The sequence below is a fragment of the Haemaphysalis longicornis genome, unplaced genomic scaffold, assembly GCF_048455015.1.
Source record: "Haemaphysalis longicornis isolate Haplotype H1 unplaced genomic scaffold, Haemaphysalis longicornis Haplotype H1 scaffold_1, whole genome shotgun sequence".
Lineage (NCBI taxonomy): Eukaryota > Metazoa > Arthropoda > Arachnida > Ixodida > Ixodidae > Haemaphysalis > Haemaphysalis longicornis.
Genome location: NW_027526203.1, coordinates 293429233 through 293455888, shown reverse-complemented (window position 1 = coordinate 293455888; position 26656 = coordinate 293429233). Strand labels below are relative to the sequence as shown.

At 46.5% G+C, this 26656-nt stretch overlaps 1 protein-coding gene across 1 annotated transcript in view; it reads left to right on the top strand.

Annotated features, from left to right (window-relative positions):
• Positions 1-25916, top strand: part of LOC144148209 (putative G-protein coupled receptor CG31760) — a 249170-nt gene extending 223254 nt beyond the window's left edge. The window contains exons 11-15 of the mRNA XM_077679793.1: positions 533-747; positions 5451-5589; positions 8481-8586; positions 13428-13571; positions 18098-25916. Coding sequence (XP_077535919.1) covers positions 533-747; positions 5451-5589; positions 8481-8586; positions 13428-13571; positions 18098-18319 — 826 coding nt within the window. The 3' untranslated portion in view covers positions 18320-25916. The remainder of the gene's footprint in view (positions 1-532; positions 748-5450; positions 5590-8480; positions 8587-13427; positions 13572-18097) is intronic.
• Positions 25917-26656: the final 740 nt, after the last annotated feature.

The following is a 26656-nucleotide window of genomic DNA, read 5'->3' as shown; positions in this document are numbered from 1 at the left end:
CTTTGTGCAACCTCTCTTAATGTCTTTCGCTAATCCAATAAATACACAAGCAAAACCAGAACATTCAGCGGCCGTCCGCGTTTCTTACTAGGGCCTTATTTCGTTCATAAAAATCAGGAAATTACGATCTCGTAACCAGTACGATGAGAATAAAAAGAACGTTTCGGAGGACGCCGCAAGCGCAAATTGCAATGTAGCTCCTCATGTCAGCTTTTTTTTTGTTTCATTCCTAATTGTTTGCTTCTTTTATTTGGTAAAATTCGTTTGTCTGGATAGACACCAGAAAGTGCACGAGCGTGCTTTCTAGTCTGCGCAGTTTTTCAGTAGTCTATGACCAAGTACGTCATATGAGTGTTTGCAACCAACGCGGTGTTCACAAAAATGCAAGCTGAGGAGACGAATGTGGTGCAAAGTATTCTAGTGCAATTAGCAGGTGATTTGGGGCAATTGTATACATTCTAAGCGCGGCTTTTCCTGATTTCGGACGCGTGGCTGTCACAGCGCTTACTAACGTGCTGTTTTGATTTCGCAGAGTGTCGCTGACATACCGCGTCAAGTCGGCGCACAAGCTTAAGCTTACCGACAAGCAGCTGCTGCAGTGGCTGTTTCCCATACTGTTGGAGATGGCTATCTATTTGGGAACCTGGACCATATCTTCTCCGCCCGATGGCATCTATCTCAAAGACTGGCATGGGCTCAAGTTTAAGCAATGCGAATACAACTGGTGGGATCACACCATGGCCATTGGTGAGTATGCCGGGACAGGGAACCATAGCAGGGAGCGGTGTTATTGTCCTGTGGCTTTGACAGCCAATGTCCGCACTAAACGCCGGGTGTTCAACGCTCACCTAAGGGTTTTATGTGCCGTATACCTACATCTGCGCTATGCGGTGCATCAATGTGGAGGGCTACGAAGGAACTTAGACTATCTGCGAATATTTTAACCCGTACTAAAATATTGTAGACAGGGCTGTTTCCATTTTTTGCCTTGGTAAAACATCCGCTACGGCCTAGGACGGAACTCGGGCTTTGAGCATGAGGGTTTCGCCACAGAACAAGCTGCGCTAGGGGAAAAAACTGTGGTGTAGACCAAGTTTCCTTTTGAGTATTTCCAAATGCTAAAAATATGTCGGTGATATTTAAAATTTTCGCAATGCTTTATTGGCAAAATGATTATGCTTATTTATACGAGAACACCACGACGTGAGCACCACGACGTACTGACGAGGTACTGCCTAGTTATTCCTTGGGTCTGCGGGTGTCTCGCTTACTCTGTAATCTCGGAAGATTGCACCGCACACAACATTCTGCGAAAATACAGTTGGCTTTGGCAAATGGCCCAAGAGCATATGCTATATCGCAATATATTTTCATCAGTGCTTTGCACGGGCCTTAGTGGATCTCTGTGTTTGCGGACGCAGCGCACAGGCAAAGCAATAGTCACTTGTAGAAAACGCGGGTTCTCACAGCTTCTGTAGTCACTTTATGATTGGCATCAGTGATGTCAGGTCATGAGAGTCGCATTTACCGTAGAGGCCGACCGTGAAAACATCCGTGTGCGAATGCTTGTACACCAGTGTCAAACTCATCCCTTGACTGCATCGAGCCGGATAGCCAGTCCAATTCACGCTTCATCACGTTGAACCCCAGAATTGAAATGTTTGTTTTTATTTCGACCTCTTACTGTATAGCGTTGGTGCCAAGAACCGGGGTTCGGCGTTCGAATTTTGGTGCGCCGCACTTGAGCGTCCGCTGCTGTGGTTTGGCGGTTTTTTCGGGCTCGTAACCGAGCGAACAAAGGAAGCACCCAAGACAGAATGAAAACGGAGGAGGAAAGTGGGACGAAAGTGTGAGGGGGAGGGTGGTGTGCCGAGGCGGCGCCAAAGAAGACCAGCACGCGCAGCGTGATGCCAGTACATAGGTCCTTGGGCGTCCTCCTCGATGCTCCTTCCTCTTTCAATAAAGTAACTCTCTCTCACCTCCCCAATGCGTGGCTCATCCGTGCCACGTGACATTTGCGCGGGATGTTCAAATGCGAATTACAACCGCATGCTCGGCGGCACCGACGCGCTGCGAGATAACGGCAGAGTTGCGGGCGCCGCCTTGCGTTCGCTGATCACGTGATTACTTCCTGAGAAGCAGCTGTGCGCTTTGACCGAGAAGACTGCCGTTCGCGCTGTGCACAAATTTAGCATTGGAGAGATATTCCTTTTCCTTAACAATAATTTCATTCATTCATTCATAGTAATCGTCAGCCATTTTCCCCCGTATATTAGGCAAGTCCCGGGAATAGAACCTGAGGCCTTTACACCGTGAAACCGGCAACTGAATTACTGGGCCACCCTAACGGCCCAAGAGGTACGGGGTTACAGCGGCGGGGAACAATAACATGTGAAGCCAATTGGAAGGAAACAAAGTTGTCTTGGAACGCAGTGCACAACACCTACAAGGAAAGAAGGCCAGGTAGGAACTTACACAATTATTACGGCCAGATGGGTTAACTTTGAAGAGGAAGTAAATAAATAAACCTAACAACAAATTTAGGACCACATTGCGCGCACAAGCCACTCCACCCTGCCTTTCCAGGACGCCTAATTACGAGACGTAAAGGCAAATGCACACATGGGTTTGGGAGGTTGGAAAGAAATAATAAAAGAATGGAAAAAAAGCACTAACCTAAGCCCCCAAAATAAGCAAAACAGAAAACACGTAAATGCCCGACCCAGCATAACGCAAAAAGAAAAAACCGGGGAAAAAACGCTTTCCGTAGTAGGAATCGAACCTGGGTCCTCAGCGTTAGGAAATCGGCGTCTATGCGATTGCGGTATCATCACATTCCGGGCGCTCAGCGCGTCCTTGGGGTGCGTAGCGCGGACGTTGGCTTTGGACTTTGGCTGTGTTCAGGTGGACTTTGTCTTCGGACTTTGGCAGTTTGAATTTCGGACCTTAGGGCGGTGGATTGTGTACTTTGATTTAATCAGTTTGCACGGAGAAAGCTTCGCGTTTTAACCATTTTTATTTTAAGAAAGGGCCAGACCTTTAGAAAGCCAAGTTAAAGCTGGGAAAGACCACCAGCCCTACTGTTTCCTCAGTCTTCCACCTTAAATACGAAAGCGGCCGTTTTTTTTTTTTTTTTTTTTTTGCGAAAGTTACAAGACGGCTCCCGAATAGGCGTGGCATTTGCGGTTTTCACTGCAAATCGTATTTGCAATTTCAAATATGATTTCAGTTTGTATTCAGTGTATTGTCATATTCGCTCAGTATTGAGCCAAGCTGGTTATGGCTGGGTTTTTAATTTGTTGCAGTTACACTAACGTGTTTTCTGTGCACGTGAAAGCCTTCAACGGAATTCAAAACAGCGCTAACAAAAGGGAGAAGAAAAGACAACACACGGCGCCGACTAGCAGTTGGTGTTTTATTCCGCCGGCTGCAAAATATGCCAAAAAAAGAGAAGGAAGGGAGGCGAGGATGAACTACGATACAGAAAAGCAAATACGCACTTCAAATGGTAAGGAAACGTACAGCTGCCCCAACAATTAAACGGATCACAAGTTGGAGATTTTGAGGGGATTTATCAGCCAGCAACTTCTAAGTGACTTTTCAAGGAAGTCGTTCTAAAATAAAACCAGGCCGCTCATATTTTATTTATGCTGGCAGCGGCATAAAATAGAAAATATTCTAATTTCACGAAGCCATGGTCCGTTAACTTTTCGGGGCACCTGTACATGTGGCAATGAAGACGCAGTGAGCGCTATAGATACTACATAAAAATCAAACGCTTGCCAAAGATACAGTAGGGCGGAAAAAGGGGGGGGGGGGGTGTACGGCCAGTCCCTGACAGACACAGATACCGGGCTACCGGGCAACCGGTAGACCGGTAGATCACGTGGCCCAGGGCAGAAGGGTGTAAATATGGAGAAAGGAAGGTGGGCCATCAGGGATGGTTTTAGGAAGAGTGAGAGAGAGGACTAAGGTACAAAGCTGGGTCAGTAGGTTCATGGTTTTTGAAGTGGGAACCAGTGGCAAGGTGCTACGCGGGCGCTGCCTGAATCACAGGAAAATCAACGCAGCAAGGTCCAAGTAATGCCTCATTACCACGCAATATGCCGAAAAATGAAAAGGGCAGCCAAGAAACATGGTGTAAGAATGGTATTTTCTGCCCCTCGCAAGCTCTCGGCCTTATGTGCTCGTATGCACAAGAAGCAGACCAAAAAAGAAAAGTCACTCCGTTCACACATCTCATCAGAAGAATCTGCACCCAGCGCTATGGGCTAAAAGAACCAGGCATTTGCCGTCTTGTCCACGCCCTATATAGTGGTCAGCCACAAAGGCTAAACATCAACTGAAAGTTCTAAAAGTCAAACCATGAAAATTCCGGGCCCCCAAAGCGTTGTTTTGGGGGGCCCGGCGGTTTTATGGTTTAATGTTTTGTACTTTCACTTGATGTCTTGCGTTTGTCCCGTCCGTATTATTCTCTAACTTCCCGTCTTTTTTTTTGCGCTAGAAAACATCCCCAGTTAATTTTTTTGGTTTCTTTCAATGCGAAGCTGTTAGTGGCATAACTCTGCCAATATTCTATTGAGCCGACAACACGCTTGCACATGGATGAAGCGGGTACACTGAACAAGCGTGTTACCAGCCATAGCAGGTATTACATGTGCTTCGTTCATTTTCTTCGTGGTAATCGAAGTGATGTTCTTACTTTGAAGCGTGATTTTTTAACTTCTAGCTTCGAAGCACCCTTTTTCTCTCGGAGAATAAAATACGTTATTTTTTTCTGCGGCAGAACGAGCTTGATAGCTGAAAAGCTTATTCACGCGTGCACGCGCCCTACCCAAATCCTCACGAATGTATTTGTTGTAATGTGGCAAACGAATGCTTTTATCAACATTTTATGTGGGCTTTGCAGCTTCCCGAAATGTAGCCAGGGGTAATATCGTACAAGAACGATTATCTACGGGTAATTGCGTCATAAAGGAGGTTTATCAAGCTCTATGCGAATTATTTCTTCATGGTTACGATTGAAAGTCAAAGCAGATGTGTGCTAAAACTGGTGTGTGCAAAATTGCCCCCTGATTCTTGAGGAATGTACCTTTTGTTCAGATTATAGTCGACCTGTTCGCCCTCTTTCGAGTTTCTTTTACAATTGTCTGGTTCACGCGCTCACTGGCTCACTCTCTGGCGTAATATGGTACCATTCAGTCTCCTAGCTGGTTCATTCATTGTTTTTCTTATTTTTTGTTTGTTTTCTTTTTGGTGTCACTCTGACTGAATAGCTATACCTCTGTCGCTTTGTGAGAACATCTGCAATTAAACATTTGCGGCCCGACCTTGTTCGTTCGCCACGGCAATTAGATGTTCAGAAGATCTGTTGTCCGCCTACCCAATGAAGAGGCGTGCGTGTCGCCTAAAACTGCAAGCGCCTCCTAATCAATCTCTCTGTTCCGCAGGGGAGTTCCTCTTCCTTTTGTGGGGCATCAGGGTCTGCTACAACGTGCGCAACGCCGAGTCCTTTTTCAACGAGGCGAAGCACATCAGCTGGGCAATCTACAACATTACCATAGTCAACCTCATCATGATGCTGATTCAGTAAGCAGCCTTCTTATCCTTCGCTCTGATCGGGGAGACGGGTGGAAATGATAAAAGTGGAGTCCTTGGTGCTGACAACTAGTCACTGCAGGCACGGGTCCCCTTACATGCCTCATCGGATGCGCGCGGGCGAACATCCGTGATTCAGGAAGATTTCCAAAAATGCGTGCGCCGCATACGTGTGTGTGAGAAATTTGGCCGGTCCGTCACTCTTATCAGCAGGGGCAGATTCCGCTAGCCTTATACCTATGCTGAACGAGCGTTTGAGAGAACATTTCTCGATCATTTGATAGAACTGAACGGAATTCCGCCGATCTGCGCAACAATTCTCAAAAGCAGTTAAAAGTTTCCACATTTCCCCGCCATACTTTGGTGTCGCTACTGCTGCCCTGTTTCGTTCTTGACAAAAACTTAACTTTTGGAGTTAATATTGGCAAAACAAAACATTTATTAGGGATCAAATTGATAACAATGCACAAGTGCGCACAAGCCATGCACTAACCGCCAGTTCCTTTTTTTGTTTGCACCGCCGGTGTTAAAAGTATCAACTTACCTTGTAATCGTAGAACGAGTGATAGAAAACAAAAACAAGTGACGAATTATTGAGATAGTGAACTTTAAACGCCAAGCTTTGCTCGTAAATAATTGTTTTTCTAATTATGGCACGCAGAAACTGCGCCAGAGAGTTCGGTCGTTCGCGTTTCAAAGGCCTTTGACAGCCTCCAAGGTCGTTGGTGCGGCTCCTTTGACCCAAATGGCATTTACACCAAAGGCCTTTGAAAAACGCCGCGTAGCAGCTAAAAGGTGTCATTTGAAACAAATGACATTCCACTCAAAGGCCTTCGAAACACTCAAGTAGCACGGGTATTACTCGCTTAACTCTTCCTCTCATTTTGACGAAACCCGGCGTATCTCGGAAGAATTCCAGGGGCAGGAGGTAGTTCAGAAGAGAAAGCTGATTGGTACCGATGCATGTACTCGGCGAATAGATTAAAATTCTTGCGTAAAGCACCCGCGAATCCGGTTATCTTGTGTAAGACGTTGCGTTGATATTAAAGCAATGACCACGGCTTATTGGAGAAAATGCGGTAAAGCGGAGTGATCCACCCGCACCTTTTGGGAATATTGGGTGCAGGACGTACCCGCAAGTTTCCTTGTCCTCCCTTTATATTACGAAAGCAGGATTACGGCCGATTTCGCGTGAATGGGTTGACTCCTCATTCATAAAGTCCCGTCCGTGAAGCCTCCAGTATTTTCCTGTTTATAACTAGCTTCCGCATAAGTTGATAGGCAGCAGAGGAAGGCGGGCGATCCGGGTATGCAACGATTTAACGTTAGGCTTAACACTACGCTTTGAGACCTAACGTTGTCAACCGGGACCCGCAAGTCCACGCACAATAAGTCTGACATTGCTTGGCACGTTGGCCCGTTCTATGGTAAAAAATTAAAGTGCGAGACGCAAGCGGTAAATAAGCTAATTAAGAACTGCCGACAATATAATGTTGCGTACCAAGCACCTTTTATAGCCCTGTTGCCCTTTAAGCAATTTTTCAGATCAGTTTCTTAAATGGTCAGTTTTCAGCTCAACAGAACACAGAAAAACCTCAAGCACTCGCCTCCCGTTATGAAGATCTGGGTTCGAATACCAGATAAACCTCAATGCATGCTGCCTTCTGGCCATTTAGCGGGATTAAATGTACACTGAATTTAGTCGTAAGCATTATCGAATAAGCGTACCGGAATGAATTAAGATTACAATGTGCAGGCCAGGTTCTTAATTGTTTTAGACAGTCTACAGGTCTTCCTAACGGGAAATATTTATTCATAAAGGCCGTGTACGTCTCACCATCCTCCCCGCCCAAATATTTACAGTCATTCGCTGTCCTGCAACACAGGCATGTCCGCAGAGATAAAGTTAGCAGATAGCTAGCAGTCTCAACTTGTATAACGTGCGCGTGAATAAACAATCGACGCTAGCCATGAAATTGGATACAATAAAAATTTTGAATGGTTGCAACCAATTTGACGTCTTTGGGGTAGTTCGTACGTTAGACGTGAACTGCGCCTGGTGCGTTTGTCTTCGATCACAGATAAACTAAGGCTCTAGACTTTTGCTCAGCACTAATATAATAGATTAGGTAAGTCAAACTACACAATGCCGCTGAAAGTAAGGCACTGGCTAATCCACTTCAGTGTCTCTTTAACATTGAAGCTTGAAGACTCCGTCGTCTTGGAGGGGTTCACTCACGAACATAGCAAAATTATAGCCGCGCTGCGCGCTAATGGTGGAGACACGTCACTGCGGAAATTATTCGCTTGATACGATGGAATCGACACTCCTGCGCCGTGTCCGCAACGATGAGAACTGAAACCCTTGAAACAATGTCGTTCTCATTGCGCGGTTATTGGCAATATTTGCCTACTTCCTTGTACAGCTAGAATAGAAAAAGAAAGAGTTGCATTGTGCTTATCTACAAAAACCTCCTAAATTACAAAAGCCAGTGAGTATGCACTGGTGGATATGTACTGGTAGGCTGCAGTGCACATTGAACGGCCAACTACCGCTAAAGTAATTCCTTTGCTTGGTTTAAAACGAGGCGACTTCAAACTTGGGAATCACGTCATTGAAGTCATTGAAACATGAAAATTAACTATAGAACTTTTCAATTGCGATCGAGTTGTAGTTAGTGAATTTAGCTTTTCCGCCTTCGTGGCGACTGGTATGAGACCAGCGTTATAAGAATACTTCGTGTAATCCTCCCCATAAATAAAAACAGAAAAACAATACGCGCTTTTGAACCAGATGCGTATTTTAATATTGGGGGCTCAACTTCTCGTCCTGCTGAGCCACAATGCCTGGCCTAATACCTTTGCCCTTTCCTCTCCTTTAGCTTGGTGATTCTCCCGAGCGCGAGCCCCGATGTGAAGTACCTGTTCGGTTTTATCCGAACACAGCTGAGCACCACTGTTACTGTCATCCTTATCTTCGGACCAAAGGTCAGTTTGTTTTTTCATCGTCAAGCATTTTGCATGCTGAAAAGTGAGCTTTGTTACAAACAAGCATCTCTGTCACGTCGATCTAATAAAATGTTGATCATGTCGCTGCGACCAGTGCAATGCAAGACACAGTTCGAAGTAAACGTCGCGTTCATCTGGTAAAGAGTCACTTTTTTAAGGACATAATATTAGCCTTATTTTGAGGAATTGAATCTCTTCTGTGACTGAAGTGAATGTGCGCAATGTTCCTGTATTATTGCTGGAAGCCCGAATGTAACTGTGGCGCAATATTTGGCGCTGCGTTGAATAAGAGCAAAAGCCCCCCCCCCGCCGTCTTTTTTCAGGGGGAATTAGTGTTATACAGTAGCGTACGGCAAGTATACATGCTCGGGGTGGTACTTAGTGAGGGACTGAAAAACCAAGTGCGGCGGTGAAGGGGTCTAGCCTGAAAGCGCTCGAGCAGAGAGTTCCAGGCACCAGCGCGCGCGATCCGAAGGCGATGATTTGGTTTCTTCTTCCTCGCTGTCGATCGTTGTTGCCTATCTCCAACAAGGTAGTGTCCCCTCTTATAAAACACGTGGCAATATACTGGTTATCTGGTGACTGGTCAGGCCGATTTTAAGAGAACGGCTGATAAACAGCCAAGGCCCTAATTTTGTAGGACACGTTCATCGGCGGTTGTACATCCGGCCATATCGTCGAACCGGCACACTGGAGATGCGAGTTCGCATGCAAGGAGAACGAGGGGTTGATTCTTTCACATGGTCATAGATGTAATAAAGCATTAAAGGCCAAGCGTCTATCCAGTCGTGAACTCACGCAGTTCGTAGCAGCAGGAATAAACACGCTCAAGACAAAAAAAAAAAAAAAACAGTGTACAAGTTGAAGTGACGCGTGATTTGACTGACCGTGATGCCGTGATCCTGCAGCCGCGAACACTCCGACACGTCGTAGTGTTTCACTGCACGTCGTCTGTACCCATGATTCGTGAGTCTAGACTTACGTGTAACCCACAACAAGTAGAAAAAATTGCTTCCACTTCGTTGCATTCTCCCGCAATTGTTTAGCCGTTGATTGTGCCTGCTCTGATACGCATCTAAGTCCGTTTGATTACTCATCACAGTACTGTTTTATGGACAGGGCAACAAAAGAATACGGAATGGTCTTCGTGTCTTCATATATATATATATATATATATATATATATATATATATATATATATATATATATATAATTCCTCTCCGCCCGCACCCGCGTCCACCCACAATGGTAGCGCTGGAACACCATTTTGACGCGGACCGGATTAGTTCTGCAAGGGAGGCAGTAATAATCATGGACGCCTTTGTCCTCGGCATCAAGAAGTATTCAGGAGCTTGCCACCAGGACAAAACATTCGTGATTGATTGGCTGGTGGCGCACCAAAGTCAAGCGGAGGTGATTTTTTTTTTTGGCAATGGTGGCGAATTTCCGAGCCATGAAGGGCTATTTTCGTCGTCCAAGAAAGCCCAAAATCCGGAAATTGTGGCCGCATTTTTTTTCATCTCCCTGCTTTATAGATAGCGACCTACGCACGCTCGGCGGTCTTTGTGCGTCACATTTTCTTTCACTTGTCTATAAGTGAGGATCAAATGCAACCCAAGCAGGCGTGGCAGCATCGGAGAGAACACAACAAGCCAAACCAGCTGGTCGTCTTTTTCCCCTCTACCAGAGTCCTTCAATGCTTTGAAGGACTCTGCCTCTAGTATTCCTCGGCAGTGTTGCTTCCTCGGTCTGCCGCCGATGCTATTGCATTCTTTTCCGCGGGTCATTGCATTTCGGCTTTGCCGATTCACAATGGCGATCGTTAACAGATATTGTGGTCTCGGCTGTGTGCTTAAATGAAGCGTTTTCGTCGGCGTAGTTTAAGGGCCGTATTCCGAGTCTCTCCCCCACTCCATTTTCTCCCTCCACTCGGCGGGGGGGACGATTACGCAATGCTCATCCACAGGGAACTCGATTTCAAGGATCTGCTCCACTTTAGGCTCGAGAGGAGGAAAGATTCAGAATAACAGGGTAACAGTCACATAATCCTGCGTGATTGCTCCCCGTTGCTCACAGCTTTGCAACACCAGCGGCCGCGAGGAAAGGTTTTCACGGGTTTCAAGCCACTTTTGTACCAAATCAGTGGCTGAAGAAGATGTACTGAAGTTAAACGGTTCTCAACGCAGGGCTTGATAGGAGCAGGCTTCAGCAGAAAGCAGAAAGCTCCTAGTTCACAAGAATCTTGCTTTAGCTTCAAAACGCAAAGCACTTTCCTTGGAGTTGCAGCAGAAAATCTTTTTCTGATATCGAATTGATCTTTTCTATACACGTCTAGTGATATTTTCGATTCCACTTTCTCGCTCAGTTAATGTGTTTGTTTACTTTGCCTGTATTTCTTTGGTCGCCTTTAAATGTTCCCTCCTTCGCTGTTTTTCACACATTTCATAGGCAGGCTACTATAGTTCTTTTTCGCCTCAATTTCTACGCTTCTCGTGCAGACCTACTTAAGCACTTTAGCTGTCCCTCTTACTTGAATCCGTTGTTCTCAATCTAGCTCTCGTCGAAACTTTATTACTCAGAGCTTCTCGAACTTCAAACGAAATCCAGCCCATGTCCCCTTGCGCTGCTTCGCTAGCTGCTTTACCATATGTGCGCGCCTTAGCCAAACGACCTACTCTTTCTTGGTTTATTTTAGGCTTGAGAGCGTCTCTGATTTTAAGGAGAGTATTATGGGCGCGAATGCGAGACCAGGGACAATATTTCTTTGGAATTCCTCGCAATACGTCGTATTTGCTATACTCCCCCAAGAGCGTTTTGCTGTCTAAAAACCACAACGTACTTTTCTTTAAGTTTAACTTGTTCCTCATGAATTCTTATGCCGTCTTTAATTTTTTTTCAGGCTACCAAGTATTTGTATTCCTTGACCCTAGGCATTTTTTTATGCTGGATTGGCGCTGCGTAAAAGATGCTGCTGTTGAAAATTATTTCCGTCCCAAACTTTAATCTGGGGTTTGTGGCTTCGGGAAACAAATATTTGGGAGCCGTTGCTAATCTCCCAGCACTCTAAGGCAATCCCGCCGGTATACTTCCCCACTATTCACTCGAGTGACCAATAAATGCTGGCGACAACAAACGTTTGGCGAATGACAATAACGAGCATAGCGTTCGAATCAATATTCTGCGCTGTGGCGTCACGCAATGAAAGCGGGCGTTCTGTATTGCGCAGTGCCGCAGCGCAGATCGAATTTTTGAGTCGAATGGTATGCTCGTCGCTATAATTCACCAAATTTGCTTTGTTCGTGGCATGGGTCCTAGGCACGGAGCAAGAATATATAGGAGGCGAAACGGCGCATTCTGGCAAGCGCGGGCGAGCGACCAGATAATGTCACAATTAAAACCAAAGCGGACTGCAAAGCTTCGTTGCTGCGGCGGTGAAGGAGAGGATAGCGGCACCAGATGGACGAAATGATACCGGCCGCAATTCAGTCCGTGGCTGTGCAGTGCAATGCCGATCCAGCGGCCGGACAGTTTCTTCGCCCGCCGCAGATGCCGCTAGCTTAATCCATGACGAGCGCTTGCAAGTGCTCGTCATAATGTCACATGTGACATTATGTGGCCGTGCTAGGAAGCCTAGTTTCCCCTCCTATGTTATTCTTGCTCCGTGGTCCTGGGTTCGTGGCAATTGAGTCCTCGACCGGTTTTATCCCTTCCCTGTTCAAAACCTAATCAAAACCGTGCACCCTCCTCCTCAGCCACGAAAACACTCACAATCTGATCATCGTACAGGCAACTATGTTTACGATGTAAGGAGACAAGATGACGGACGCTACTTTGCGTAGGTCGTTTTCAGTGAAACCCAGTAACGTCAGCGAGTTTAGAAAAAAGGGGGTTTCCTGTGGAAACTTAAAACTTGTTTCGTTTTATTAAGAAATGATATGTATGCCCTACTCCAAGCTAAAATTGGAACCTACGCCATCGTCATCATCAGCTGCTACACGTAAACTGGAGAATGACGTTAGCGATGCTTGCGATCATGGTCACGTTCATCATAAGGGGAAGCAGAGGATAAGATCTTGCCGCTCCTATGGGGAAAACAGTGCATTCCAGCTTTTCATGTGTCCGATTCTCGGGTGTCGCGGCCTGTTGCCCCCGTGTGAGTCAATGACAGCAAAGAGTGGGGGTGCCCGTAGGTATTGCGTGTGCACGACGAGGCGAGTGCTTTGAAGTTGTTACTTAGTGGACGTATCTAGCTAGCACATGTGCAGTGTTGCAACGCAGCATGAGTCGTAGTTGGCGCTTACAAAGCGGAACCAATAAAATTGTCCTGGCGTCGAAAAAGGGAGACGGGTCTATGAATGACGCATTTTGCACATTTATGGACAAATGAAGTGGGAATATGAAAATTGGAACCAGAACGCTCAAATGCAGGTTTTTTTTTCACTCGGACCTAAAATATCGCACAGCTATATAACAATAATAAAGTGCATTGATAGCGCTATACATATATGCTTCAAGCACACAATTGCTTGGCCTCCGGGATCTATGCTTGGTTCGCATTCTATTTCACCATATACTGATATGAAATTCCTCCGTTCCACGCCGTTGACGAAAGCAAATAACGAGAACAAGGCAGGTACATAAACTAGTGCGGAGTATAAACGGCAATTGTTCCCTCTTTGTGCACGTACCTTTTGTGCTAACATGTTTTCAAGCAATCGGCCGCAACTTGCCCATGATGTTGTTGTCAGAAACTGTGCAATTTTTCTAGGCCCCTTCCGCTTTTCTCGGTTCTCCATGGCTCTCTCTCTCTCTGGTTGCAGTTCTATCGTGTGATCAAGGGACAAGGCGACATGTGGGACAACAGGGCTCGTGCCCGGGGCGTCACCGCTTCTTTTTCGCTCAATGGGGTCGGGCTCATGCACGAGGAGACTGTGGACCTCTATCAAGAAAATGAGGAGCTCAAGGTGAGTGGACCGAGCACCTGTTCTCAGCACGACGGAACTGGAGGAGGCAGTTCGAATTCGCACGCAATAGTCGGCCCAGACTTATAGTGCCACTTGGATTGATGACAGATGAGCTTTTAGCTTATGGCGTGAACTCATGCGAATGCCCCCAGCGTCGACAGCTGCGGTGCGGGCGAACCCACCGCACGGAGCCGATACTGGACAGATGCTGCAGCGAGCACAATACTTCACTATTCAAAGTCGACTGCAGCGCGCACGTTCGGGCTTTCATAAACAAGTGGCAATTTCTGGATTGGTATTGGCGGTGAGCGCGACCTCGGGCGGCGCTGCGAAGCGCGCCTGCGTGACGTCGGCTTAGGGATTCTCGCATTTGTCGTCTGCTTCACTCGGGCTCGCTCTCCCTGCAGTTTCTTTGCGCTCGGTTGACGTGTGATGCTTGTCCGCACCAGATTTTGCGAGTGCGTAACTTTTCATCCCAATAATAGACTTCAAATCGCTCACACTAGCTCAAGGCATGTGTTAAAGTATAGTTTTGGATGCCGCTACGGAAGAAACATTGCCGGCGTAGCCCCATTCCTTGCGAAGCCAGTCCTGTGTGGAGAGCGAAGAGTAGAAGCTAGACGCCAGCTTCTGTATTAATCTATCTTTCGAACAAAGGGAACAGCCAGCTACTAGTAAGCGACAACAGCAAAAATACAAGACCAAAACAAATTCCATGCCTTCGGGGCTGTCGGCTTTGGCAGAGGCTTTACGGCTTTACGATCCCCGGTAATCATATATAACGTAGAACAGTTTTTGCAACCTTGCCGAACGCTCGAAAGTATTGTATCATATCACTTTAAGTTGTCATGGCATGAAAGTATGCTGACGTGCACTATGGCGCTCAAAAATGTAGGTTGAGTTTTAAAAAAGGTACTGTGTGTACAGGTGCATGCTGGTTTTGTACCAGGCTTCAAACCAGCATGGAGGTTTATTGAGCAAAACAAGTCACGTCTACGGTAAAGGTACAGTAACACTATGTTTGTTAAGAACTGGAGGGATATTTCGGTACATTTCCCACAGCCATGTCTTCCCAATATTCAGATATGCGTTATAGGAAAACTGCACTCAAGAGGAGGAGGAGAATCTTTGTGAGCCTCCAAAACATCCCCTAACCTGCTAATGGGAGGTTTGTGATGGTGCAGAAAACTTAATGGGTTGGGCGCAGAAAAAGTAAACGTTCATCTGATACAGGTCAACCACAACAAAAGAAATAGAAGACAGCCGCTTTATTTCCTGTTGTATGATGCGCGTGTAGGGGCCCGCTGCTTGGTACGTAGATTGTGGAGTCTTCATAGGAGCATCTCAAAAATACTGTAGGGAAGCCTACGCATTTTGAATACTTATCGAGGAGCTCTGAGCGCTGAACCTCGCGAATAAGCTAGAGTGGACGAGTTACACACGATCTCCTGACCGATGCTCTGAAAAAAGTTGTTCTTTCTCGCCTCGTGTGTTGAAGACTTGTGGGGGTATACAGCTTGAAATTATTGAGATGTGTCAGGAGCTGGCAAAAATAACTGAATTACTAGAAATAAGCTTTTTTAATGCACTAAAGCATCAAAGCGGGCGATTTCTAGCACAGGCGCTGCTGCCCCACACAAGCGGAGTGTAGCAGACGACAGCGGCGCGAGTCCCGAAGCCGACGTCACAGCCAGGGGGCGCTACTCAAACATCTCATCGCCAATAGATTGTAACGCCGTGGGTGTGGCACAAATTAACAAACAGTGTGCTGCGTACGTGACAGAGCTGTTTACTAGGACGATACAAAAAAAACGCTGCACCCACGTCGTAAAGAGGGAAGAAATGTTTTTTTTTTATTTCTTCCTAGTTTGTTTAGGCTATTCGCGTCGTTTAAGAACGGATATCGACATTTTTTTACGTTTAATCCTTAAAAACAGAATTTTCTCGCAGATTTTTGCTGTGACGTTAAATACTTCTTTGGTCATGCCCACAACACACAAACCTCCCTTTTCTCTCATGATTTACAAAGGTGCCCCGCGACCCATTTCTCCTCCACTATTGTTAAGACAGTACTGGAGTAATCGCGATGCCCACATTCATCCTTTTCTGCCTTTTCCCAACATCTGTTTCAACATACGGAAACCCCTGAATGTGAAGCACATGAAATGAACACAAAGGCGATAGGCAATAAAGTTGTAACTGGTTAATGAATGCATCCTAATGCTGTTAGCATCCTTAGGATCTCAATACAGTTTTTTGGTCGGTTTGTACTCTCTTTCTAACCGTTTTCTCGCTTTAGGGCGTCACTTTGACATTAAATCGAGGATGTCGGAGAGAGTAGAAGGGTGGTGCGAGGGTCTGGAGGGAGGGGGACAGAGGGGGAGGGGGAGCAGAAAAAATAGGGAAAGTCGTTCATCAATACAAATGCGTCATACAACCAGAAGAATGCTGACAACATTACATGAACAATAATCGTAGGTGGCATCTGCCCGAACTTTTTTCCCCTAGCTGGAGATGCATGCTTGGCTGACGATATTTCATACAGGATTCCCGGTTTGTCTTCAACAAATTCGACAAATTGCGGCGTGGAGAGCAAGGGAGGCTTCAATCAGAAACCATGTCTCCAGCCACAGTCATGTGTAAAACTGAGTACAGTGAGGGTTTGGGCTACTTGGTGTCACTGATCTACAGCTTTGTTTAGTGCAAAATAACAGAAAACACAGAAAGGCGAAACGTGCACTAGCGCTGACATCCAACTGAGGTTTACACGATCAAATTTAGTATGCAGTAGGGACGTTGTCGTAAATAACCCATAAAGAAACACCCTGAGATATATGGAATACGCTCACGAGATAACATGCACGAATAAAGAGCGTATGCTTTAAAAAAAGCACATGTGGCACTGACTAGAATACGAAATACAAGTTTAGTACACTTTGCCCAATCACAGCGATGCTAGTTTTTACGCAAACTGCTGCCAAATAATGTAGACATTGAGGAAATCAGATGGATCAGTGTTGACTCACCAACAAGTTTCGCGCCCGTACTCTATTATGACGCCACAGGGGCGTGTTTGCATGGAACAGTTCAGTGGCAAACCAACGGGGCAACTTGTGTTTCGATAAAAAGATGAATCTGACAGTGCGTTAAAATCTTCGGTTTTATAGCCGCAATGAGCAGTGAGCACAATAAAGGGGACGTAGAGACAAAAAGCAACCTGGTTTAATTGAAAAAAACTGGCCTTTGGTAACTCACTCAGCTTCATTACAGTCATCAAATGCGTTTTTAAGTAAAAAAACGCAACAAATGTTAAAAACTGAAATTTTGCGCTACATGACGTCATCAGTGGCCTAATACTGGAGAAACTCAAACGGTTATCACTGGGTTAACTGCATGTAAGAATGTAAGTCGCACGATCAAACCGGGCTAGAAAGCCCAAAGCAATTGCATAGTCTTACTTAGTGACGGTGGCTTTCGTCGGCGACAGCCAATCGCTCAAACAAGACCCTGTGATGTCATAAAGAACGGGAGTGGCCGGTAAGCCGCGACTGCTTCATCTATTTTTCTTAATATCTAGACTGTTTGTTTGAAGTTTGTGATAAAGTTGGTATAATTGTTATAAGGACAAATCAGCCTTATTACTGAAGAAAACTTCTATTTTGTCCTCATGGTCCCTTTAAGGTTATTCGTATTAACAGAAGTGCCATGATCACAGCTCATCTTAAGCTAAAGTTTGTGTTTGACTCTCTTACACAATCAAACCAAAGCGTCGTTATTCCACAGTGTTTCAAGGGCTCAACGAGCAGACCTGCATGTTTTTATTTTGGCAGAAAGCGCAGACCAGTGTGAGCTTCGAGCCAAGCGCCAAGGGGATTTACCAACAATGGTTTAAACGAGTACACTGACTATCTGCCATCAAATCAAGAATACTGACAGTTCTCTTTTTTGCCGCAAGGAAAGCGTCAAGCATACGCTGCTTTGAGGTCTGCTCCCACAGTGATGATGAGCCGTCGTGTCTGCACAAAGACACGAATGAACAAAAACACGAGTTTAAATGTTTGCATGGGCAATTTGTAGGCGCAAAAACCAATGCTATAATTTTGCGGGAGGCCTTCAACACAGCAATTATACCCGTTGACTGACTTAGGTTATGTTTATACTGCCGACGCAAAAGCCATATCGGGATCTATGGACGTTACAAAAATGGCATGTCATGCAGTTCGGTGGGCTGAGACGTGAAATGACGTCATTCTTTAAAGTTATTACGACAGTGGCAGCAACAGTCTGAACCCGGCCTTATACCGACCGTAAATCTTGCTTACGATAGCACATGCGGGTGTGCGTGCATGTGTATGTGCCTGTGTGTGCGTGCGTGCGTGCGCGCTGTTTGTGTGTGTGTGTTGTCACGTAGCCCTACAACAGCCGCATATAACGCCGCTGATAACTGTTTGCGACGAAGCGATGAGCCTTGATACTTCCCATCCCCTGTGGCCAACCGCACCTGCTTGCTTCGGCACGCCTTGCAGGAGGAGATTCAAAAGCTGGCGGCCCAGATTGAGTTCATGAAGATCGTTCACATGGAGATGAACAACCGTCACCTGAAGCCAAAGCACGGAGGGTTCTTCAGCAGCCAGGGCAACTCTACCCAGAGCCCCGTAGTGAAGGCGATGTGCATCAAGTTCGACAACACCGACTCTCCCGGCTCGCGCATCTCTCCCGCCGCCGAGCTGGTCAGCGAGCGCGTCTGAGCCGTCAACTCGTTCTTCCGTCTTAGTGACAGTGCTGGTTGTGTCCCGTCTTGTCCGAACGTGACTCCGTAGCGCTTACTGCGACCAGTGTTACTAGCGCCTCGTGCTTACGAGGACAAGGCCCCGCACCCAGCACGCCAGCGGCTTGTCGGGGAGGCGGCGCCGCGAGGGCTTTGGGAGCGAGTGCCTGGTTTCCGTGTCTCCCTGTAGCATCGCCGCCAAGGGCGCAGCGTGTTTGTCGTACACTGCAATCACGAACGTTTACCTGAGTCCATAGACATGCAGTTCTCGCGAGTGGTCTGCACAGTGGCTGAGGAGAGGCTTATACGCAGCGAGCTGCCCGTCCGACGGCGGCGCTGAGAAGCGCCGGTACGCGTGCCAAATGTATGCTGCTCCGCGCTCTGAGGTGAAGATGCGAGTGAGGCCATTCGTGGCTGGAAATGTAGAACGTTCAGCTCCTATAAATCAAAGCCAGATGGCACGTGACTTGCAATACGACGCCAGGTGGACTGCCCAAAAAAGTCAGTTACTGCGATGGCACTGCACTTCGCCTGGTAGAGTCCGTAAATGTTACTGGCCATTCGGGGCATAAGCAGTGGACGTAAATGATTAACATCGCTCTGCTATTCGATGTTCCTTGTTTTCAGGAGGCCGCAATAAAAATTGTTATCGATACGGAATCGCGGTGCATTCGCACAAATTCTGCACTGCCCTTAGAGCATATCGCGAGAGGTTTGAACATAAAGGACAACGAAAACGTTAATATAACGCGGCCTAGTAATTTGATATCACCAAAATATGAAATGAAAGCTTACAAAAACAAACGGTTAATCGCATGCATCAAATCAAAGCCATATTACGAAGGCGTGAGTAATGGCTTAATCAACAGCTCTATAATTGGGTACACAGACATCTTTATTGCAGAGTATGGTTAAGATTCAACGGTCGTTCAATGCGCTGATATAAATGTATATTTAAGGGGATTTAGCACAGATAATACATTGAAATGCAGCGTTCGCAAGGTGCGCTTTAATGAGTCCGCCAACCTTTACCAGTAGGTTCACGAGGCCTGCACTGATTATATCAGTACATGTATCTCAGCAAAAAAAAAAAAAAAAAGAATCTACGTTTTAATATCTGTGACCAAACATAATATTTTCCAGGCTGCCTTAGGAATATCCTTTTTTAAATATTGGACCCAGAATAACATTTGAATTCTACCGCTCCCAGCTTGTCTTTTTTGATTTCGTGCATAGCACATTGAACGTTAGGACGAGACCTGGCAAAACGAGTAATCTTATTTCTAACAACCAGTCTATATAATAATTAGCAAACCGCGCTATGTTTCGTGCGCGGTAAAACTTCACCAGAAAATTTGTTTAGGACGAGGGGGACAGGTCGTCTCTTCAAAAAAAAAGGGGGGGGGGGGGGGAACTCGCATCTGAAGTGGGCCGCGAAAGGTTGGCGCTTTTTTGGCACGTGGTAGTTATATAAAGGAGAAGGGAAATAAAGCAGGTGGAATTGTATTCACTGCGCGGCAGGAGGATCTTCGTCTGGTGGAGCCACAGAATGTGCAGTCACTCCCTTTTGTCTCACGCAACGTACCTCTACATCCACAAGCATAATCACAGGATGTGAATCTTGTTCGATGGTTATACTGTGGAGTCTGCACTTTGTGACTAGCTGTCTGGAATGTTTCTCACTCCGTGTGCCACTGTATATCGTTCCCCTCGCAAAAAGAAACAACAAAAAAATATCCGGCGTGTCGTGACGAGAGCGGCGTCGGCCATGCCTTTGCTAGAACCCCCACCCACGAGTACGAGGTTTTAGTTGTTTGTGGAGTGAACACTGGTACCGTGTACAGTAGACGTGTACGTGCCGTGTATTGACGGTCGCTTCTGCAGCGAGGAGGCCCATGTGATGTGATGTGATGAGGAGGGTGTGTTCCTCACATGGTGGGAAGGATGCGTCCAAGAAACTGATGTACCTAAGCTGTAGTCATTGTAGACCATTCGTACCACTTTGCGTGAACCATTGTTTTTTAGCGAGAAAGGGGCGGAGGGAGGTGAGGACATTCGCGGCTTTGCTTTATTACCGTTGTAACTACTATTGTTTCTGTGTGTAGAGGTAGTTCCGTGTAGAGGGCTTAGTTGAACATGTGCCTAAATTTGAAGGACACTGGAAGAGAACTTGCTGGCATAGTCTAGAGAAAACTACTACCCGGTTCCTCCATGCTCGTTCGAATCGAAATAAGTGACATTCTTAAAAATATATATATCCATGTTGGGGCGTTAAAGAACTTTCACTTAATAAGGAGTACTGACACCAAACTTTTTTGTAGCTTTTTTATTGATTCATCGATGCTTAATGGCCCGGCGAACCCGAAACAGCATTTTAAATACTTGAGAGCGCGATAATTAATTACATTTAACGGCCTAAAAATCGTCCGTTTTGGTTTCCTGCGCTTCCAGCCCGGAGGCTGCGTATGAGCGAATCACCGTGTGACCTCCCCGTTTTATGCGAAGGTCAAAACACAGCAAAAGCGGGTGGAAGCATTGTTTCGAGCGTCCCGCCGCCGGAGCTGAGCGGCTGAGCTGCCTGAAGGCGTTAGGCCGAGCATTGCGGCGGAAATTTAATGGCCGCTTTCAATAAAAGTCCTGATGGCGACTTCTGCTGCGATTCTGGGCTTTTTTATCGGCTCCTTTCCCACGTGTGAAACTTTATTTTTGACAAGAGTGCCTTTCTGGGCAGCGGTTATGCCTGTATCTCTGGCTTCGGGCATCACTTCACCAACGCGCCAGCGCCCAGTCACCGCTCGCCCGGACGCGCATGTGAAGTGAAGTCACGAGTTTATGACGAGCCTTGGAGGCGCACAGCTACGTCACTCCTTTTACGTACCAGGAGTGATGTCACTCCGGTGTCCAGCTTCTGCGCGCCTCTCCGCGTTCTGTCCCGTTGGCGCGAGAAATGAGATCAAATTGTTGTTCCACGCGTCGCAGGCCGCTCATATTTTAGCCAGGGCAAAGGAAGCCAACTGTGTAATGATATTAACATAAAAAAATGGTGTCAGTACCCCTTTAAGGGTGAAAAGGTGTTGTGCAGATGTAAAAAAAAGGCGTATCTAATCGCAATGATGACGCCGCCAGATGTGTATACCTATGAAATGAAAAGCGACAGAAGCGGAGTGTTAGCGCTCGCAGCAGATGAAGAATACCGGCTAGCTGTGAGGTAACCCAACAGAAAAGCTAAGGTAGCGTTCATTGCGTCGGCGAAGTCGAGTTCTTAGCGCGCACGTTGTGCGTGTGAGGTCAATTGGTTTCAGTCATTTCAGCCCATAATTGTATGACATCAGTGCCTGTTCTGTGTGTGTTCCACTTGCGCAATACCACTCTTGTCTGAATAGGGATGAATGCGGGCTTCTATCGAGGTTTGCAGTTGCAGTGACGGCATTGGCAGAGCCGCACAAACTACCACGACTTTTTCACCACGACATTTGAAGCAAAGAAAACGAAAACGATTAGAGTTACGATAGATAACAAGCATGTATCTTTTTTGCTAGTTATTTCATCGCGTGGTTGTGGTGTTTCCTTAGCCCTTTGCAGAACCGAGCTCACTGCCCTGTTGCGCGGTAAGCAGGCCGAATTCTCTACCAGAGAAGAAATGTTTAACGTTGGTTTGGTATAAGCGCCTTTTTTCTTAAAATTGTGTCAGTTTACGCACATACATCGAAGCGCGTGTGTTCCCCTTAGTAGAATAAGTGACCCCGTAGTCACGAGCAAGCGCTTTGGTTGAGTATCAGTCATGAAGCATGTGAAGCCAAGCAATACAGCTATCTTTTTACTTCGAGCCCGCGTGCGAAAACGGCTGTCGTGCACATTTGGAGTAATGCAACAAGTAAGTAAAGCAAAGCTGTATTTCTGATGAGGTCGTTGATGCCGGGATCCCTTGATGCCAAATGTTGTACCACTCATCGCGCTTATGCGGTCCTGTGTTGTTTTCTTCCCACCACCCCACGAGAAAGGAAGGAGGTATGTTTTCTAAGCCATACTTTCTTATGGAAAGAAAAACATTTTTTATACGGCAGGACGGCGCGGATATTTTGAGAGACAGGTAAGAAAAAAAAAGTTTTTAAAGGTTTATAGCTGTCAAGTTTTTTCGTTATTTTATGTGCATGCAACAGCGTATCAGACACCGAAGAATCACTTTATTTCACGACACCTTAATTTCGACATAGCTGCTTCTTTTTCTTAATTACCAGTACAAGAGATAGCGCCATGTGTATGGCTCTATGATAAAAGATTAGAATTTTAATACAACACTTCCTGTTCGGACAGGCGACAGAACTCTCCATTTGTTCGGCATACAATTCTCATTTGATTTCCATCGACAGCAATTTTGTGATAAGGGCGAAACAGAAAAAGCCTTATTTAGCGTGAAGTTTGCTCGGCTTTACAGAGTCTGTAGTAGCACAAGTCAGCGGAGAACGCTGTAATGCGGCGTGCCTCGACGTGCAGCTACGAAGTGTTGATAAGGGAGGTACCGAAACGCATCATTTTTCGATGGTCTCCTTGGCATTTGCGACGGTTATTTAAAAACCGTTGGTGTTATTGTTTTTACCAAATAAATGTGGCTGATATTTTCTATAACAGAAAAAAACAACCGAAGGAAGCATGAGAAACCGTTGGCACAAGCATTCCAGTAGAGCGCGGTTCGCTCGTATACGCTATACAAATAAAAATATGAAACAATAAAACTGATGACCGTGGATTTGGAAGCGCGTTTCAACGTAAACGTTTTACGTAACTGAACCTCTGATAAGTGATTACACATTTACGGGTTAAAATGATTGCGCCGTGCTTTCACGTATATACGGCTCTGCGCTACAGCCGTAGTTGAGCAAAGTCGTATCATCGCGGATCAGTTCAAAGCAAGGACCCGGTTACGTTTCGATGGCGACACGCCCTTTAAGTGCGGCAGACTTGAGGACCGTTGGCAACGGCGTGCCGCAGGGTGGGCCCTTTATCCCGCTGACAAAAGCGCGTGACAGGCGGGCCCTTGGAAGGATCTTCTCCTCCTGAATATGCGAGATCAAAGGCCTCGCAGAAGAGCACGTAAAGCACCGGCTCAACAGGCGCAGACAAACACGAAGAGTGGAGGGATACCGCTTCCGACAGAGCTCCCGCGACCTTTTGGCTCCGATATCTAGATATAGGGTGCGTAGCAACCACACTGCGGAGGAGAAAAAAATGTGACGACAGAGCGCCTTTCTTTTTGTTCGCGGAGGACAAGTTCTTCGGAGCCTCCTTGCGTCCCACGTCCAGGGCACTTTAGTCGAGTGTACCTCAGTGCGTTACTTTGGTGATTGGGAACCGACAATTCGCTGCTGCGGGCACCATGTATTGCTTGCTGGGGAACCTCGACTGCGATTTGGGATTTCGCTCCCTATCCGACCCAAATTCGTATTTTAGCTGCGCGCTTTGAATCGCAATGTCGCATACACCGCACTGTTCCTGCCCACGCCGTCGGTTTTCATTTGTAGTCGCCGTGCTTACACGCCCACTTGACACTTCTTCATTGCACGTGATCCTAGGCACCTAGATCCCATGTTGGCTGCGAAGCTATGCTCAAAGTAGCTTAAGCGACTGTTCAAGGGCGGTTAAAATGAGGAGACTGGCATGCACATTTACCGTACCTTTAGCTGGGGTCACCAGAAACGTTTTTCTTCTTTTCCTCCATTTTGTTTCTCCTTCTTAGTCACGACAAAGAAAAGTATGAATTGTGTCCTAGTGAAAAGCTCACGCGCGCAAAGAGCTTCTCAATTAGACGCCGGACGCATTTAAATAAATGACAATTTGCTCCACGGCCAACACGCAGCTGCTGTTTTACCAGAACCGAAGAGTGTACCGAGCATCCTTAATTTGGTCAGCCGGTTGCAGACTCACCGCCTCACGGTGCTACGTTGAAAACACCGCGGCAAAGCTCACAATAGGGCACCTGATTACGCTAGACGCGCGGCGTAGTGTTTCTCCAGTCGCGACTGCTCTCTCTTGCGGTGGAGTGAAGGGGCAATACGAATGTACACCTATGACGACGACGCAGTAACCAACTACTAAAGCGAAGCTTTTTTTTATTTATAGTTTTTGAGTATGAAAGCGTTTCAGAAAATCTAGACAATGAGCGCGTAATGAGCCACACCGTCAGTCCAGCCGTCCTGAATGACTTCGTTTTCGTGGACGCCTTTCCCAGGGGAAGTCACGACCAGGCAAGCCGAACTGCGGAAGGCCGAGTGCGCTGGCGCTGGTGTCCCTATGCCAATGTAAGCTACAGAAAAGGGAAGACGGTGTGCCTGTCAAAGTGAAGATGACGACTTTTTTGAAGAGAGCTGAGCTGAGCTGAGAGCTGAGCTTAGCTGAGCTGAGAGGTCAGCTATTTTGGCCGCAATGGCAGCAACGATGTATGAGAGTGCCCGTGTCCATGCAGAGGGTTGACATTAGCGGACGTTTAGGCCAGGTTCAATTAAAAACGTAGTTCATTCACCGAGCTGAATATTCGACGCCAGTGGCATCCGCCGCTAATTTACACGCAAACAAAATCCGTGCACTGGGATCCTATCGTGTAGAACGAACAGCTGGCGCACGAGGCACGCCGTATTGGAGTGATGGGGATTGCATTTGACTAACGGTATTATAATAAGGGGCAGCGGCAGCCTAATGTTTTCCTGCTCTCTGTTTCGCCATTTTAGAAATACGACCACCCCGGCTAGGTATCGAAACCAGGATTTCACGTCCAGAAGCAAAAGCCCTTGGGCATTTCTTTCTTCCTTTTCCTTTAGGGCATCTCTCGGAAGTAAGACAACGTTACGATTGCTAGTAATGCCGCTAGATTGTATTTAAGTAAAAAAAATATTTTAGCGTGACGTCTACGCTGCTTGGTATAAAATTGCCCCTTTACCAATCTGTAATTTAGCCAACCCACAAATGTATGCGGGAACTTTGTGGTGACGCTGTGTTTGTGGAGGTCAGTAGTATTCACCGTGCTCATGAACGCATAATGTACTGCGTTCGTATTAGTATCTCCAAATGTGTTGACGAAAACGTGTTTGCATACCTTACCTCGGTGTTAAATTTGGATTTTAGCTCACGAGCAGTGAATCAAAAACATACCGGCACACACGAGCACTTTAAAAATCAAAACTCCACCCCGCGCCGCTCCACTACCAAGAGTTGTCCTCACCTCGCGAATACCTTTAAAGTGAGCATTTCTGTGAGTGTGTTTTTAGTCACTGTAAATACCAGTCTGTGGCGCCTAACTCAGTATCAACAGTTCCACTAAACGAACTAAACATCGCCCTTTATTTTGTTACACACCCACGCGATGCTGCATTTGTTTTCCGCAAATAGTCAAATAGCGTTGTTGTTGTTGTCGTTCGCTTTATTGTCAAGATCGAGGCGATCGAAATGCGTCAGAGCCGAGTACTGAAATCGATTGCCGGGGGAATAATTTATTTGATAGGGCTAAAGGCAACTGAGAATAAAAGAGCGAGAAACTATTAGAATAGCTTACGAGATGTGATGAAGATAAAATTGACCAGGCTAATGAAAAAAAAATCGCGCCAATCCACCCCGTGAATGTGGTTGGAAAGCAAAGCTGTAAACGGCACCCATAACGATTACCCATGCGACGTCACTTAAATTCACTCACATCGCTTGACAAATAGTAATACCAGAGAGAAGTCAAATGCACTTAACCACACCATTTATTACTTCAAAGAGATATTTTTGGTAATGTTAAATCAATGCATGATGCATGAACGGTGTTTGGTTGAGTTGTATTGGTGTAGCACAAGAGTGGAAACTTTTTTATAAAATTAAAGTAAGCTCCAACGCGGTGTTAGACGATCTGACTTCTCCTTCTCTGCGCCGCGGACGGAGGCGACGAGATTTGCGGCAGAGAAGAGGGAGGAGGCGGAAGAAATACTTCTGTTCAGATTTCTGAATGGCCCAGAGTGCAGCCCTGGGGAGTGATTCCTTCTTCTGTGGGGCCCATATTCATTCTGCGCGGGCTGTGTTCTGTCCACCCGCTGAAGATGGGTAGGTAGAGAGGGCCTGGACAGCAGCATCTCCCATTGCTCTTGTTGGGTAGTTGACGGAAAGAGAGGAGGGTGCTCAGGGCTAAAGTCGCACACCCCGGTTACGGGGTGGAGTGTTCCTACTTCTGAGCAAAATTCACATTCAGGGTCGTAGCGATTTGGATACATTAAGTGAAGACGCGTATACTGTGGGAAGGAGCCAGGATTGTATGAGCCGTAGGGTAGTTTGTTGTTCCCTGGTAAGGTCA